The 16,571-nt window shown below is 34.5% G+C and overlaps 1 protein-coding gene across 4 annotated transcripts in view; it reads right to left on the bottom strand.

Moving 5' to 3' along the window:
• ZZZ3 (zinc finger ZZ-type containing 3) overlaps positions 1 to 16,571 on the bottom strand; it is a 56,940-nt gene that overhangs the window by 12,497 nt on the left and 27,872 nt on the right. For 3 of the 4 annotated variants that reach the window (XM_048944587.1, XM_048944586.1, XM_048944588.1), the window contains exons 4-9: positions 4,279 to 4,417; positions 2,732 to 2,879; positions 2,531 to 2,649; positions 2,180 to 2,251; positions 1,881 to 1,982; positions 941 to 1,036 (exon numbers count right to left, since the gene is read on the bottom strand). In XM_048944587.1, the coding sequence (XP_048800544.1) occupies positions 941 to 1,036; positions 1,881 to 1,982; positions 2,180 to 2,251; positions 2,531 to 2,649; positions 2,732 to 2,879; positions 4,279 to 4,417 (676 nt within the window). The remainder of the gene's footprint in view (positions 1 to 940; positions 1,037 to 1,880; positions 1,983 to 2,179; positions 2,252 to 2,530; positions 2,650 to 2,731; positions 2,880 to 4,278; positions 4,418 to 16,571) is intronic. The other variant, XM_048944589.1, reaches the window with a different exon arrangement.

The raw sequence follows: 16,571 nt of genomic DNA on the forward strand, positions 1-16,571 counted from the left end.
AACTTCAGGTCCCAAACCTTCAAGGAATTAAGTTTGTAAATGTTTGCTTTTCAGAAGCAATGTGGAGCTTACTCTATTCATTATCAGGAAACATCAATGCAAAAAAAAAAAAAAAAAAAAAAAAGTAACTTACTCCACAAACTGCCACTGTGACAGGTTTTAAACAACCTCTTTAAATATAATGGTAACAGCGACAAAAACAAGTATACACACTGAGACCGCTCTCTTCAAACATCTAGAGTTCTCTTTAGTACCCAAGAAAAGAACTACAAGACTTACATCAAAAGATATAACTGGTCAGCACAAAAAATCTAGGGTCTTTTCTTTTGCAAATTAAGAAGATTTCTCAGGATTGTATTTTCTCACGCTTTCCAAAACCAGGAAAAACACTACATTTTAATGATAATTTCTATTAACTTCCTATTTTAATGGACACACACCAGAAATCACAATAAAACACAGCAATTCAGAATTAAGTCTATGCCTGTGTTAGTTTAGTATGCTGTTATATTTAATTTTCTATGGTTTTGTTAATTAAAAGATGACTATAGAATATGATGTATTTGGCTCCTCATCTTCTGCCAGTATAGTTCTCATTGTCCCTTTCTAGATTAATTTCAGTAAACTTACAAATGAGGAAAAAATACACCCAAGATCAATCCTTCGGCCCCGTTAGCTCTGTCTGCAATCTAAATGCAGTGTTTCTCTTTTCTGATACTTCATCTCCCCAAGGTAATTCAATTAACAGGGGTTGATGTGAAATTAGAATAACACCCAATTCACTCTATATTTGCTAATGTTAAAATAACAGATCAAGAAATACATTGGTGGAGCTTGCGAGTAAGAAAGTTGTAATCAAGACTAATCAAATCCATTGAAATAATTAAGTTTCAGTTTGCACGCAAATGTAACAATAAAAATAGAATTTCTGCTGTCTCACCTTTTTTGAGTATAAATATAAATTTGGAGTTCTTCCTGGAACCGGAATACCAGCTTTAGTCAGTTTAATAAAATATTTTTGCACTCTACTGGCGACCTAAAAAAATACCAACATGCAACAATTGAATGTCAAATGAAATATGACAGGCTTTCACATCAAATTTTTGCCAGTATCCATTACACTGGCTCACAATATAAAGACTCCAAACTATCATTTCCAACACTGCAACAACTACTCTGTTATATATCCTGTAATGCTACATTTGTCATATTTCCAGATGCTTTGAAGCTTTCATAGCAAAAAAATCATCTTGTTCAAAAATACACAAGGAAACCAAACAAAAGCAGTGATAAAGAATTTAAGCAACTTCTTACCTGCTGAAATTAAACTTTTTCTGTGTTAACAGTAAACAGTAACACATAAATTATATATATACTGGTACCATATAGAAAGTTCTTCCACGTTTTATTTATGAAATGAGCTTCATACATTTTAATTTGCCACTATGGAAAAACATTTGTATAAATACAGATATCACTAGAAATGAAGTAATGTTTTATATTGAAATACTTAATATTCCTTAATGTGAAAGCACACTAGCTAAACAGAAGAAATTAAAATACTATAAAAACAAGACATCAGCATTTTTTTCGTGGCCAAACTGGAGAAATTATGCTGTTTTACTGAAAAAGCTCCTAAAAGTCAGACACAGAAACACTCAGTGTCTTCACTTTTGGCTTCCTTTGTGGATGTGGACACCAATATAGAACCAAATCTGTGATATACAAGTATTAAAATGTGTGCCAATTATCAAGATGAGAAATAAATTATTCAAGAGATGAGAATAAATCCAGATACAAATTCTTATCACGCTTTCTAAAAAGCAATTAAAAACATTATCAATGAGAGGGACTCCTCCGCAAAGCGTTCTACTTGTTACCTGCTTAGCTGTTCTATTTCCCAGTTCATCAGCTATCTTCTGCCACCTTCGGGACTCTACTTCCTCTGGTGGATACTTCAGAAGCAACTGCTCGAGTTTTTTCTAAATCAAACAAAAATCAAAGAGTTAAAAAAAAACACAACCTATTTTAATACAGGCATGAGTTGTCAAAGTACAAGTATCTATATATATGCGACTTTAGCTTCTAATTACTAATTAAATATTATTACATAATTTGTTTTTATTATTATCATGTATGTTATCATTGCTACAAAATAAATAGAAAGGTTTCCTGTTACCTGTTCCTCTACAGTCCACAGTTGGTTAAAAGTTTCAGGTTTGGTCTCATCGCAGAGTCGCCCTCTTATCATCTGTTCAAACAGAGGACATAAAATGGAAAAGGAGTTTAGAAAACATACAGCTAGGATACTCTGATCCTCTTCCTACCTAAGTAAAACAAAATACAGACCAAATAAATGAAGGGAAATTTGAAATAAGTTTTGCCTAAATAATTAAAAAAAAAGTAAACAGATTTCAATACATGCATGAACTTCATGACCGATTTTAGCATTTGATGTAGCAGTTTAAAATATTCACACAGTAGTTTAAAAAGTTACTATTCTATAAAAATTTCCTTTTGTGAGAACTACCTGTGGACGACTGCTTGTAGAACCTTCTGGACCATCACTTAAAGGCAAGACAGAATATGAAATTGACTCTCCATCTTTCTTGGGATCCAAAGGACTTTTTGGTCTTGCAGGTATACCTACTGGAGGGAACAAAGGAAAGGGTTAATTAAATCTCCATACTCATCTCTTGCTTTTTGTAACATACATTTTTTCTCCTTTTACCTTTGTCAAAAATCAACTTTGCTCTTCTACTGTTACGTTTTCGGTTTTTGAATTCTCTCTCAAAGTTTCCAAGGCTAGTGGTGTATTGGTCCCAGGCAATCTCAGGGAGTTGAACAACTCTCTGAGGATATGGAAGACCCATATCAACCTGAAAAAAGAAAGTAAACATTGAAAAGCAATATTTAAATTAGTTGAATATCCAAACAAATAGCTACAAATCCCAAAAAGTCACGAAAACCTGATGCTGCCTTTTAGCTAACAGCAAAATTGAAAATCAATATTTTTGAAGTGCCATGCAGCACACAGTTTGTTTGTTTTTAAGGAGAAGGTATCTTTCAAGAGTAATACACAACAGTGCATATAAAATATGCAGCGGCACGGACAATGATGGCTTATTAAGGTAAGACTTGAAAATGTGTGTTTCACAGTTGAAATAAGGAGTTCCTGACTTCAATTTCTCACTGCTGTCTGACTTTTGTTCAGACATACTTTTTGCCTAGGATCTGTACCTTTCTCAAGATTAAGAAAACACGGGAAACCACAGGACTTCAAGTTTTATCATCTGATAAACCTAAACACATCTCATCAAGGAATTCAGTGTATGTTTTACACTGATTTTGCTGTCTTCTACATAGAACACAACCGTTGCAAGGGTCACCAATTTGACGGCCAAGCTTAAGAGTATCTATTTCCTTGGGTTCAGGCACTCATATGCACCAGATGCTTTCAGCTAGCATTACTACTTCCTACATGATACAACCATTATCATATGTAACCTATTAAGTCTTGCATGCTATAAGTTCATCTCAAAATGTAATGGATAATAACCACTGGAACCAATGGGCTTAGAGAAGACCTCTCTAAATCTACATTTCTACAAGCATAGGGTAAGGGCATCGTAAGGTACCTATTTCATTTTCCTCTGAAATACAGAATATTGCTGCCAGACAAGAAGGGGAGGCATTTGTCACTGGCAGATGTAGGAGTGAAAAAATACTCAACCTTTAAACCTTTTAACATCTGTTTGTTCTTTTTTTCTTTTCACTTGAAAAAAAGATCCTTACTTATCAAAATTCATTCTCCTCTCTCAGACAATGTTTCAGTTATGTTATCCAGCACTCTTCTAGACATATTTTCCAGAGTTCATTTTGGTTTTATGAACTGTATTTCCCGCTCTTTAAAAACTACCCTACCAAATTCACTCATAGTACAAGACTTAATTTCTCTAATAAGAAAAGTCCCAAATTCTTGATCTGAAGTTTATGACTTGTAGATTTCAGGTAGTCCTAAAATATTCCTCTTACAATTAGAAATTTTAAAATTACATTTCTACGTAAGAAAAAAAGGAAATATATCTAATTAATTATTTGAAGTGCTTTCTCTTACAGATTTGATAAGCAAACAACGGGCCATTTTTTGCTCAGCAGACAAAAGGCTTTAGAGTCCTAATGCAAGTTTATAAAGAATTCCAATTTCTACAGATGATGAATCACTAGTTATTAAAAAAAAAAATCTGAGTAAGACTTAAGAAATGCCCATTGAAATACCTTCTTCTGGAGTCTTTCCACAAATCCAATAGGATCTTTCAGTGCTTCTCTCTGGTGTCTGCCTAAACTTTCAAGGTCTTGAACTGCTTGAGTACGTTGAGCCTCGAGTACAGCAATCGTCTGTAACAGTCTCTGATAACTACAGAGACAAAGGAAAACATCTCACTAAATTTGTCTTTAAGAGTGAACCTCCAAATCTAAATGCTAGCCATGATTATCTCCTAGTATCTAACAGAATTCATAGCTTATCCGAAACAGGTGATAGGCATTTTTACTGAATTATATAAATAATTGTATCAAAATTATTTTAAGTAGATGAATTTATATAAACCAGTAAAAAAACAGTGTTACTATTACTACTAATACATTGAGGTTTTTTTTAAACCTAAATTCTATACTAGCTAAAACAATGCTACCAAGGACACGCTTCTCATATTCTCAACAGTTATGCTCTATATTCTTCACTTAGAAGAAAAAAAACCCAACAGAATGATACAATTTCACTCCAAAATAAACCACAAATGATTCTACTGCAAAAATTCAACATTGCACTCAACCACCTACAGAATGTATAAGAATGACTCTTAAAAACTCTGCAGCTAAACATTTCAGAGAAGCTTCACTTCAGAGAACAGAATAACCATTTGCAAACGTGACAATAAACCACCGAAAGAAATTTACAAAATAAATACATAAAGGAGAGATTTCTCTAATAATACAGAGGTTAATTGAAATGTCAGTGTTCCCTTAAATACACCATGCTTGATCCCCATGCAAATCTGATTTTCTATTTAACAAGTATGCTAAAGATCACTTTAAGACTCACATCTGCACTCAGTAATGGAGGCTGCCCAGACTGTCTTCTGTAAAGCTAACTCAGGGCAGGAAATCACACAGTCTTACAATAAATGAGTAATTCCTTTTATTAGCTTTATAGGTATGGTTGTCCACTTCAGATCACAAACCTGTGACACCTGTGGCCCCTGTTGTTACAAATCACTACGTATCAATGCTTTCAGGAAAATGCTTTCTGACATTTAGTATTACAACTACGTTTTAGTTTAATGCAAAATGCAACTTAGTGCGTATTAAAATCAAGTAAGATCTATTTACTACTAAACTATTTCAGTAAAATCTTCTTTCTGTTCCCTTATTGCTAAAGTAAAAAGAATCTTTACACAATCATTTCCACACATACTATAAAAAGGATCCAGAGGTTTCAGAGAAATGCAAGATTTTCAATCCACTACATTGATAGTTGGGTAAGTGTGGGGAAGTAAACAGCTTCGAGGCAAAATACAGGCTTCATACCATCAAGTGTATGAGTTTCTGCCCAGACACTGCATCACCTCAGAGAAGGTAATTTTCTTTCCACTTCTGTGTAATAGCTGAAAACACAAACTATAGCCACGAGTTTTTCAGCTTGAAACTAAAGTGCTGAGTTCATTTAAAAACAGCATGATACAAATCTCTTACGGATTTCTTATTTCAATTAGTCCTCACATATTCAGGTTAAATTTAATTGACACCTGAAATGCTCATTAAATAAGTAGCGAGGTTATTCTTGAACATACAAAATGATTTCAGAAATAAGTTTTCTGATGGTATACGTCAAGATCGGCCTGAGACAACACTGCCGCTCAAGTTGTTATGGGCGCACACAAGTCATCACAAAACCTTCTCTTAAGTTTTTACCAGTAACTTCTGATTACTGCTTATCTGTTGTTGCTGGGCAACTTTTGTCCATCTCAGGTGCACTGACAGTACTTGTCTGCCCTGTACACTCTAGAGAAGTGAAAGAAAAGCGGCTAATAAAAATATTCAGGGAGATGAAGGACAACAAAAAGCCTTTTCTCCATCATCAAGTAATGCAACTGCTGCTCAACCTTTGGAGTTAACTCCAGTCGTAGCAATGGAGTCTCAAACATTTGCAGTTGATATTGTTACAGTGGCTCATGAACAGAAAGGCAGATATTTAATTTCCTTATTTATTCAAATTGTATTTGATTGCTTTCAAAATTGAATGGAAAAAATAATCGTTATATTCAACACAGTTACATATATAGAAGGCAAAAGGCAATCAAATACATTTTACAAATGCTGGTTTCAATGAGGATTCACATGGCACGGAAATTATCTTAATGAGGTGGCCTTCATTAATTAAGTCTGAATGGAAGAAGAAATTGCACTTAGGAGAAGTAACAAACAAAACAAGAATACTGAAAGCTAACTACTTCTTAAAGCATTCAGGTGACTTCAGTTATCACTGATGAGAAGTTCAATGGCTCACAAATGATCCCACTGGTCTTCAAGGAAATACATAAAATGCTACAACAATGTCAGAATCAATCAGAAGCATTTCACATGATGCTGATCTGCCATAACACAGCACTTTTTTATAAAATACTTCAGGAGAGAGGGGGTTTTGAGCAAACATAGTTCACAGTACTTTTTAATACTTCTGCTAAAGAAATGTGTTTACTTCAAGCCACTCCAACTTCTATATTTGGTTTTTAATGAGTGGTTATTTTCTGAAGCACTGGAATAGGAGTGCAGGTTTATTATGTGAGTATCAGACTTGTTTAAGTGAGGGAAAACGTGCATCTTGGGGTCTTTTTTTCCAAAGAAAACACTGAAAATAATTAACATTTTCCACACTGAGGTATGTCAAATTTGCTAAGTACTGAAACATTCTTTTAAATTCTAACACAAGTTTTTAACCAACTGTATAACAGCGCACGAGTCCTTTACATTTCAAATCACTACTGTTTTCATATGTTTGTACAGGCTTTTAGTTCTGTGATCCCACACAACTGCAAAAGAGCCAAGCATTTCTCTGCAAAAATACTAAGTGAAATAACACAGTCAGCATTTTCTTGAAGTCTGTCTGTTCTGGCATAATACTTCTACCATGTTACCAAAAAAAGTGCATGCATGCACAGAATTTCCATGACAGTTCCAAACAACAACAAGAAAGTAGCAAACAATTTTACCATACATCTTGCAGGGTTTTCTTTTTTGTAAACAAACACAACAACTCAAACTACTTCCTGAGGTTGTGAGCCACCATCCTCCAAAATCTAAAAAGCCCAGAGAATGTAAAGGTATGGGGCACAGAATGGAGAAAGTTACTGCAACCTGTCTCCCCACTGCTGCAGAACATCGGCACACACCAGAGAGGTAAACCACACAGCCACCATCTCAGCACTGCCCAGCTGCAACCACGTAATTTTGTACAAAATCTGTGAGGAATTATCATGGAAAATGATCCCACATTCTCTGCTAAAACAAAACAAAGTCATATGATTACATATCCGTTACCTAAGGAAAAGTGCAGCCAGTCTAACACCTACCCTGATGGAAGTTACACTTTTCTCAGTTGAAATTACTACATTTTTAGGAAGTAAGCCTGAAGCACAGTTTACTTTGCAGGAAAATTTCCATCCTACACAATGTACTTCCACAACTCACAGATGAAATGGCTTAGCAGCAGCCAATACCAGAGGCCGTGTCCTTCTGCATATTTAAATAAACTCATGTCAGAGTTGCACTAACAGTCAGATGCTAGTTTCTGGTCTTTGAACATTTCTTGAGAGGAAAATATACTCTAAGTCTTAAGTGAATGAGTTCCCTGAGAAACAGACAGCATGAAATGAAGATTTTAACTAATCTGATTCACATCTGCAAACTGGATGAAATCAACGAGTGAAGCTTTTCAGTTAAATCGTATTAAAGAAACGTGAAGCATCAGTTTTGTCCTGTTAGACAACGTAAGGGGCAGATGTAAAAGAGTGGCAGAGCTTTCTCTGCAAACAAACTCCCTACAAAGTCTGAATCCACAAACACTTAGGAACACTTGAGAGAACTGTGAGCCACGTATGGATATTGTCTCATCCATAAAAAGGAAGTTCTATTTCAAGTATCTTTATCCAAAGTAAATGTACACATTAACTCAGTATGCTACAGTGCACTATCGGCTGAGTTGTCATCATGAAATACTGAAACATAATTTTAAGGCATTTTCTCATCTTTAAGGTGGAGACAGATATATTACATCCATTCTCCCCTAATGAAAATAAATGGAACTTATAGAATGAAATCCCCTCAATTCCAAGTTCTAATCTCTATTTCCTAACATGAACTTCTTCATCTTTTTCAACATTTGATGACTATATAACACTCTCAGTGATACAATAAATACTCTCACATTTGCTTATCTTTATAAGCAGGTGTAACTTTGATCACCCCAGTTTCACAGCATTCAGACAGACTATCTTACAGACACAGAGGTGAGCACACATCGCTTACCACTTGTTTTCAGTACAATCAGTTGTGGATTTTAGACACTTCAGATGCTATCTCAAAGTTACCTCCTTACTGTTTAAATATATTTATCACTATTATCACTATTATCACTGTTAGACTATTACTGCAAACATATGCAGTATTTGAAACTTGTATTTTCAAGAACAGTTACCTATCATTCATTGGGAGGCTCTGAGTAAGTCTTTGTTTTAGTGCCATCTACTGGCACTGTAGCAAAATGGATATTAAAATGTTCTACTCAGTCAATTCAGATTTTGGAAAAGTATCAGCAGCTCAGAAAAAAATCCTTATCAGGCACTAAACTAAGAAAGGATTGGCATATTAATCAGGTTGCACTGGAGGACTGAAAAGTAATGCAGAAAAAGCGTACTCCAGTATTAGTCTAAAGTTCTTGAAAATATATTTAGAATTTCCATTTTAACTCAAGGCAGCTTCCTGGAGAAATTTTCTAGTCAAATAGAATCTTCTCTTTAAAAAATAAAAAATGGTGGGTTTTTGTTGCTGTTTAAAGTTTAGATCAGAATCATCAGACAAATCAGCCAGCTTTTAAGCTTCATCTAAAATCTTTGCCAGTACCACGATATAGAAACTTAAACAACGTACTTTTTCCTCACAAATTACTCTGATGTCCAGCAGAGATTTTTGAAAATCCATTACTACAGTGGGGAAGAGTGCTGAGATTCCCAAGTGAGTGCAAGACTTGTAGAACACACCTGACAGCAACATGGAAGCAAAAGAGACCGAAGAAAAGTGGCCCTTTTCTGACAGCCCTTCAGAAACAGAAAAGCACATAATCAATATGGGCATACATCAACTCCTGTCAGGACAAAAGCACCTTTACCTAAAGAAAGCAGCATGTGGTAGGTTTTTCCTTACTAATACTATGATACTATGACTAAGATAATTGACTTACAGCCAAACTTTGCAATCCATAATTAATTTTTTCTTCTTCTACAACTTGATTTCTTTATATGTACAATAATTCATTGTACTTTCTATATCCATAGATTATGTTTCTATTTCAAGGCATTTAAAAGACTTCTGAGATAAATAATAATCAACCCATATCTCCATTTTATGTAAAAAACAACAACAAAGCCTACACACACAAGGCCAGTTCTCCACGTTCACCCTGCTGATAACAATAAAAATTGCAATTTCTGAACGCCAGGATGAAGTTGTAATAAGCACTCAATTAAAACAATATACAGTCAAGAAGTACAACAAAATAATTCTTCTCAAAGGAAGAACTTAAAAACAAAACGAAAACAAATACACAACAAAACAACAACCATCACTAAACCAAAAAACTCTTCTGCAGCCTTTTACCTGGATGCTAAAGGAACACCATTCCACCCTTATTTCAAAGGCAGCCCAAGGAAAGAGTTACATGCTCCTTCTAACTTCCTGGCTTTCTATTTTTAAGCATTTGATCAATATTTTGTTGGTTCTGAACCTCTGATGTCCCTTTCTTTCTTAAGTCTTTATCTTTGGCTCAGAAACAGAACATCCACACCCATGCATTTCTGTAGGCCTTGCTCTTGTCAAGAGCTGTCCACCACACTCAATAGTGCTTACTATTAGCCATACCAAACCATCCTTAGCAAATAACTGCATTTCCAGCTAGTTTTCAAACTTTCTAGTAGCACTTATATCTCTGTGCCTCTGAATGAATGTGTAACTTATTGCAATTTTGTCAACACGAAAAGGTTAAAACATCAACCATTAGCCCTCCCCAAATTAACACATTAATATAGCCTGCTGCTGATTTTCCTTTCATATAGAAGTATTTGTGAGACAGTCATGAGTGGGGAGATGCTGTAGGTCTGTCATTCCTCTATTTTTGATGCTTGAAGTGGCATGCAGAAACTGCAGAAGAACTCTTTTTCTCACAAGAGGCATGAAAGGGAATACCAACAGCATACTTTCAACTATTACTTCTTCCTTCTCATCTGTAATGAAAACAGTTCTAATTCCTTCACTGAAAGAAAATGCCACTTTGATTTCTTCATTATCTCCCCTTGGATATTCTTCTCTTAAAAGATAATGGGAAAGCAGCCAAGGGGCTTTCTTAGAGAGACAGAATATGAGTATCCCATCTTGTTACCACAGGACTCAACCAGCTGAACAGAAACCCCATCTCATAAAAAAAGAAAATCAAATCTGAGAAAGCTGGCAGTACTGATTACTGAACTCATTCAACTCATTCTGTGTTAACCTATGCAGGTTTTCACTAAAAAGAAAATGACAAAGAAAATCCCCATTTAGATGCATGTTCTTGCTGTAGGAACAGAATGTACATTTTTGGGTAAAGGAGGAAAGAGAAGAATGGAATAAAAGTAAAACATACTTTTTATTAACATCCACTATGAAAATAAAACCATGGACAAACACAGCTTGCGCTTGTCTTAAAACTTTTAAATGTCATCACATACACTTTTGCTTTTGTGACAAGTGTCGCTCATGTATAACCAAAAACACAACCAGAACAGCAGCTGTGCTGAATTTATAAATTAATATTTCATTTTTTTTAAACTTTTTTTTTAATCAGGACCTGATTACTATGAAGATCCCTCAGGAATTTTAAGTGCTTTTTATGACCAGGTGGAAAAAAATTTCTACCATTGTTCTGTATTAAGACAGGAAGTTGGTGGGCGTTTTGTTTGTAATTTGTACATTTTTTTCCCCCGTGATTTCTGAACCATGGTGATCAAGGAAGCTTGAAAGATAAATGAGCTCCTGAATGTTCTCTATCTGCAGTTTGGAAGTGGGAGAGATCACAATTACTATCTCCACTAAGGGAAAGGCAAGCAAAGCAGACATAATACTCTGCACCACAGAGCTTGTGCTCTCTTCCAGGTCAGGAAGTGACAACTTGGAAGAGTGTAGAAAGAAAAAAGGAGAAAAATCAGGCAAATCAGAATGGAAGAGAATTCAAGGTGCAAAGGACACAGTATTCCACAGGATACATTACTGAAATGTGGGCTGCTCTGTGGTTGATATTGCTGTTCACTAGGACAGTACTGTGGCGGACAGCAAGATAAATATATTCAGAGACAGAAAAATGAATTTGACAAATGAATTTGACATTTCATAGTTCCCAGAATAAATCTATTACTAGTGTGAAAAAAAGCAGATACAGCACAGCCCAAGGCATTCCCTCTTGCAAACTAAGAGCTCTATTATTTAGTGTTTATTGGATAGTTTATGTAATTATAAAACATGTTCTATGATTATGAAAATACTCTACTAAAGCTTGCTTTGATCCTGCAATAGTTTATATCATTTACCCTTTTTTTTTTTATAAGTATAGAGTAAGCACATTATAAAAAAAAAATTATGCCAGCAGTAAAAATTACAGAAAAATATATCAAAATCCTAACTATCTCACACTGGTGTAAAACGTAATCAGGACTTAATTAATAGATCTGGTGGTATGCCCATTACAGTAGCACAACATGATTTAGTAACGCAATTATGCACACTACCACTCTGCAATTGATCAGAAACTCCTATTACGAGTTCCTAATTGATTTCTCTTATTTTTCTGCTTTGCAGATAAACTAGCTGCAGCATTCAAGAGATACATTCAATGAGATTTTTACTTAAAGCCAATATTTTGGTACTTACTGAGAATATGGATCGATATCAAAGAACAGAACCTGCTCCGTGAAAAAGATCTATGCTTAAATTTTGCATTAGTATGTGATGTAAGAAAAATGTATCACTTTATGCCATGTTACTACTCCACGGCGCAGACTAAGCAAGAATCAAAACACATTCCGATCCAATGCATATGGCACATATGCCTTTAAAATAAAAAATAAAGCTGCTAACTTCTATTATTCTCCAACGCTAAAATTTATACTTCACCAGTGCTGAAAAATACCTTCCTATTAAGAAATCAGCAGAGGTTACATATTTACAAAATAACTGCTTTCTTCTAATATTCTCCACCTCAGTAAGGAAAAAATCAGCCACTGAAAAGTAACTTGATTTTCTATTTGCACCAATTTGTTGTATTCCTGAAGATGTTGAAAATCTACCAACCAGTCTCCTCACAATAAAACTGCATGCATGCTGCAGAGAAAAATGAGATAAAGGTGTCCTGAAAAATAATAGGGAAGGATAATTCAGTCTGCAGTACTGGCTACTCATAGCTACAAACCTCACTACAAAGGAATGTTACACAATCTTATCCGCACATTGAGATTAATCCGTACTATGTGATAAATTTGATCTATTCTCTGACATACCTGAACATATCTGAAAATACAGAGATAAATACTGTTGTAATATACTTATTCTTGAATAATACGTAAACATAAGGATAGATATGGTGCTTTTATCATAAAACATAATCAATGAAAAGTAGTCTGATTTTTAATACTCATCCAGTCAAGGAAAAAAAAAAAGTGGTACATAGATATTAGTGAAAAATGCTGCTGAAGAATTACATTAGAGTTGCACTTCAAGAAGAACTGCTAATAACAAATGAACAACTACCATACCAAGATGCACCAGACTGCATTCTAGCAAGTGCAATGAGATGAAATTCTACAGAGAACTTCTAAAATCTGATTTATTAGGTTGAAACATTTGTGACCAACTGAATAAAATACAGAATTTGTAACATAGGAAAAGATGCCAGAGATGCTTTTTTTGTTTGTCACACGCATGTAATATTGGAAGTTAAACACATTCAAATAAATCAACGTTTCTACGAGTGATCAATTAAATATCAGATCTTACTGGAATATCCAACATATTCCTCTCTGTCTTTCCAGGTTTCTGCAACAATAAAATCCACAGTAAGAATTCACAAAATGGGGTTTTAAGAGATGTATTAAACTAATTCATTCTAATCCATCTGACTTCAGATTAAATGCTGGTACAACTATTGCAATTTTAAATATTACAAAGTAATAAAAACAAAGATATGAAAATATTTATTTACCAAACAAGCACAACACTCTGGCTCTTGCATCTTAATGCTTGCAGGCAAGTATTCATGCACAATTCATGAATTGTGCCTGTATCTACAGGCCTAATCCCCTCCCTGTAAAGCTAACCACCAAATTACATGATCTTAGAAATAAATACACTGCACAATGCCTTATATGTACACGGAAACTCAATTCCTCAATCATATTTTCACCAAAAGTCTTCAGTAGATCCAGAGAAAAGTGTTGAGCAGAATTTTTTCCCCTCATACAACCCTAATGCTTGCCAATCAATACAAACCTCCAAAAACAGTAAGTAGAGAGGAAAAAGAAAAAAAAAAGAACATTAAATGAAACACAAATACAGGACAAAGGGGAAAACAGACTGAGAAGTTAATGCAAAGACAGAAAATTAAAGTAAGCTTTTGCACTGTAAGGGAGAATTAAAATGTAAAAAAAAAAGATATTATATGCTATCAATAAAAGACACGTGCAAAACACTAAGCACAACATATAAAATTCAGCAATGCAAAATTAAACAAAAATCTCTGGTTCTATGGAAATATCTCCAGAGAAAACACAAACCCTTCTGAGCTAGGAAATACAAGCACAGTTCTCAAATATTCACCAAACCATGCTTTTTTCCTGAAACAACAATTTTTCTGATTACAACAATACACAACAATTCAAACTGGGCATGTAAGAACAGGAAAATTAACATCAACAGTACTTTACAATTACACAAGCCTTTAGATCAGCCTGTCAGTGTTGATGCGAACATCCAACATTGCAATAAATGTTTTGTTTAGAGATCCTGAATCCTTCTTTGTAGGATGGATACATCCTGTGAGAGGGTTGTGGAGCACCCACCACTCCGACCTCTCAGAATAATATTCCACACTTTGCTTTCTGTGGTTATTTTTCCTAATGCACCATCAGTTGTCTAAAAATATTCATGTATGCATGTTGCTTAAAGATGAGAAAACTGAAATAACAATAGATACAAGAGTATCACAACATACTTGTTTTCCACACAACAAGCCATATCACTGGCTGTTGGAGGTTTTGCTATATTGATGTTTTGTCAATGTTGCAACAGCTCCTTGGAGAGTGAAAAATCAGCTGAATGAAGATGTATGTAATCAAGCTATGTAATAAAATTAGGAATAATTTAAATCTACAGACATAAATTGATTCTTCAGTATGGAGGAACAGAGCCTTTTTTTACCCTGTATGAAGGATGTGAAGAACAATATTACTGTCTTGCAAAATCTACCTCCTGATCCTAGTCAAAATGTTAATCTCTCTCCAAATTTGCTTTCGAAAGTAAACAGAAACATAAGCCAGAGGAAATATCATCCATAAAGACAAGTTTAATCAGAAACTAACAAGACAGAAAAACAAAACGGTATGCCATTTGTACATCTAATAAGCCTAAGACCAGCACACACTTTGCTAAGCTAAAAATATCTAAGTCAAAATGAATATAGCCTTTACCTGATAGCACAGGAACACTGGAATTTCTCTTGCACCTCACTAATCTAGGAGAACACTTCTGCTATCACTTTTTAATTTAACGTTTTCAAAAATAAGCATCAAGTGAGACTGAACAGGAATAATCCAACACATTACTGAACAGCCATAATACAGAAATTAAGAGTAGCCTGCAGTGAACACTTATTTCTAGATCTGGAAATGAATGCATTGCACTGTATTTTATTAATTCTTGAACTATGAAGTTCCAGATAAAAGATAATTTATTTTCATAATGCATTCAAAAATGCCAAATATAGACCTCAGATCTTTCATATGATCATATTATCAAGAGAAACCATTAGAATGCTAGACTTATTTTTTTACAAATATAACCTCTACCCTACATAAAAAAAGAACGAAACAACACGTTTCCATCCAAAATCTTCTAGCATTAGTAACATTTTTTAAAGGAAAAAAAAATATCAAGTTAAGTAACACTACCTTCAAAAGCACGCTTCCCTTTTCAAAAGTAAAAACTACAGATTTTTGATGTAGAAGAGACTTCTATGTTTCACTTTTTTCACCAAAAATCGATTAAATATAAGATAAAAACCACAGCACTTTCTTTAGAAAATAGGCATTTGGACAGCAAGTTAGGAGCAGGGCCAAGTTGCAGGCAATCCATATAAACTTCCAACGTCAAAAGGCCCCGACCAGCTCTCACAAACTATTTGCCTGTCTGAACAACAAGTAGCAGAACTTTCAGAGCAACCTTAAATATTCAAGAGTTGACAAAAGAACACGTTCCTGCACGTTCCTGAATTTTTTCAAGAACTCCTTAATACCTGTTTTATTTAATAATAACAACCTTTCCCTTTTTTTTTTTTTTTCTTTTTCTCTTTACAGCATTTACATTTAGTTACAGGTTTTCGTTTAAGGAACTCCTGAGTCTTGGATGTGGTTATTTTGGAAGAAGTTAAAATTGAGGCTACATGTAAAAATCTGACCTACTCTTCATCATTCTTTTCCTACTATACACCAAAGAGGTGGATAGTATATGACTATAACTCTATAACTTTTACTATCATACCTAGCAAAGTCATTCTATACACAGATACAAAAATTTCAAAGACAACAGTCCATCTTTCTCATTTGCAATTTAGACAAAGCTGACATTTTCTATATCTAACAGGAGAAGTATCCATATACTTCGGACTGATGCTTGAAGCTGTACATCTTTCACAGTTATTTTAACATCTCAGTGTGACTCAATCATGCTCTAATTATGCTCTAATCCCCAGTTTTCTCTGATTAAAATAATGCATTTGTATCCAACACTGAGCAAAATTTCACCATGAAAACAATGCAACTACTATCCTCCCCAAACAGACAAATTTCTGCTGGACTGAACTATCATCTTTGCTTAGCATTTCTTATTCATTACAATTGTGCTATTTACATAAATTAAAGCAGTGTCTTTAGCTCTTAATATGCAAACTGAAGTTCACCTGCATTTGGCCTTTCAGTACTCACAACAGAAAGAGAAGC

The sequence above is a fragment of the Lagopus muta genome, chromosome 5, assembly GCF_023343835.1.
Source record: "Lagopus muta isolate bLagMut1 chromosome 5, bLagMut1 primary, whole genome shotgun sequence".
Taxonomy (NCBI): Eukaryota; Metazoa; Chordata; class Aves; order Galliformes; family Phasianidae; genus Lagopus; species Lagopus muta.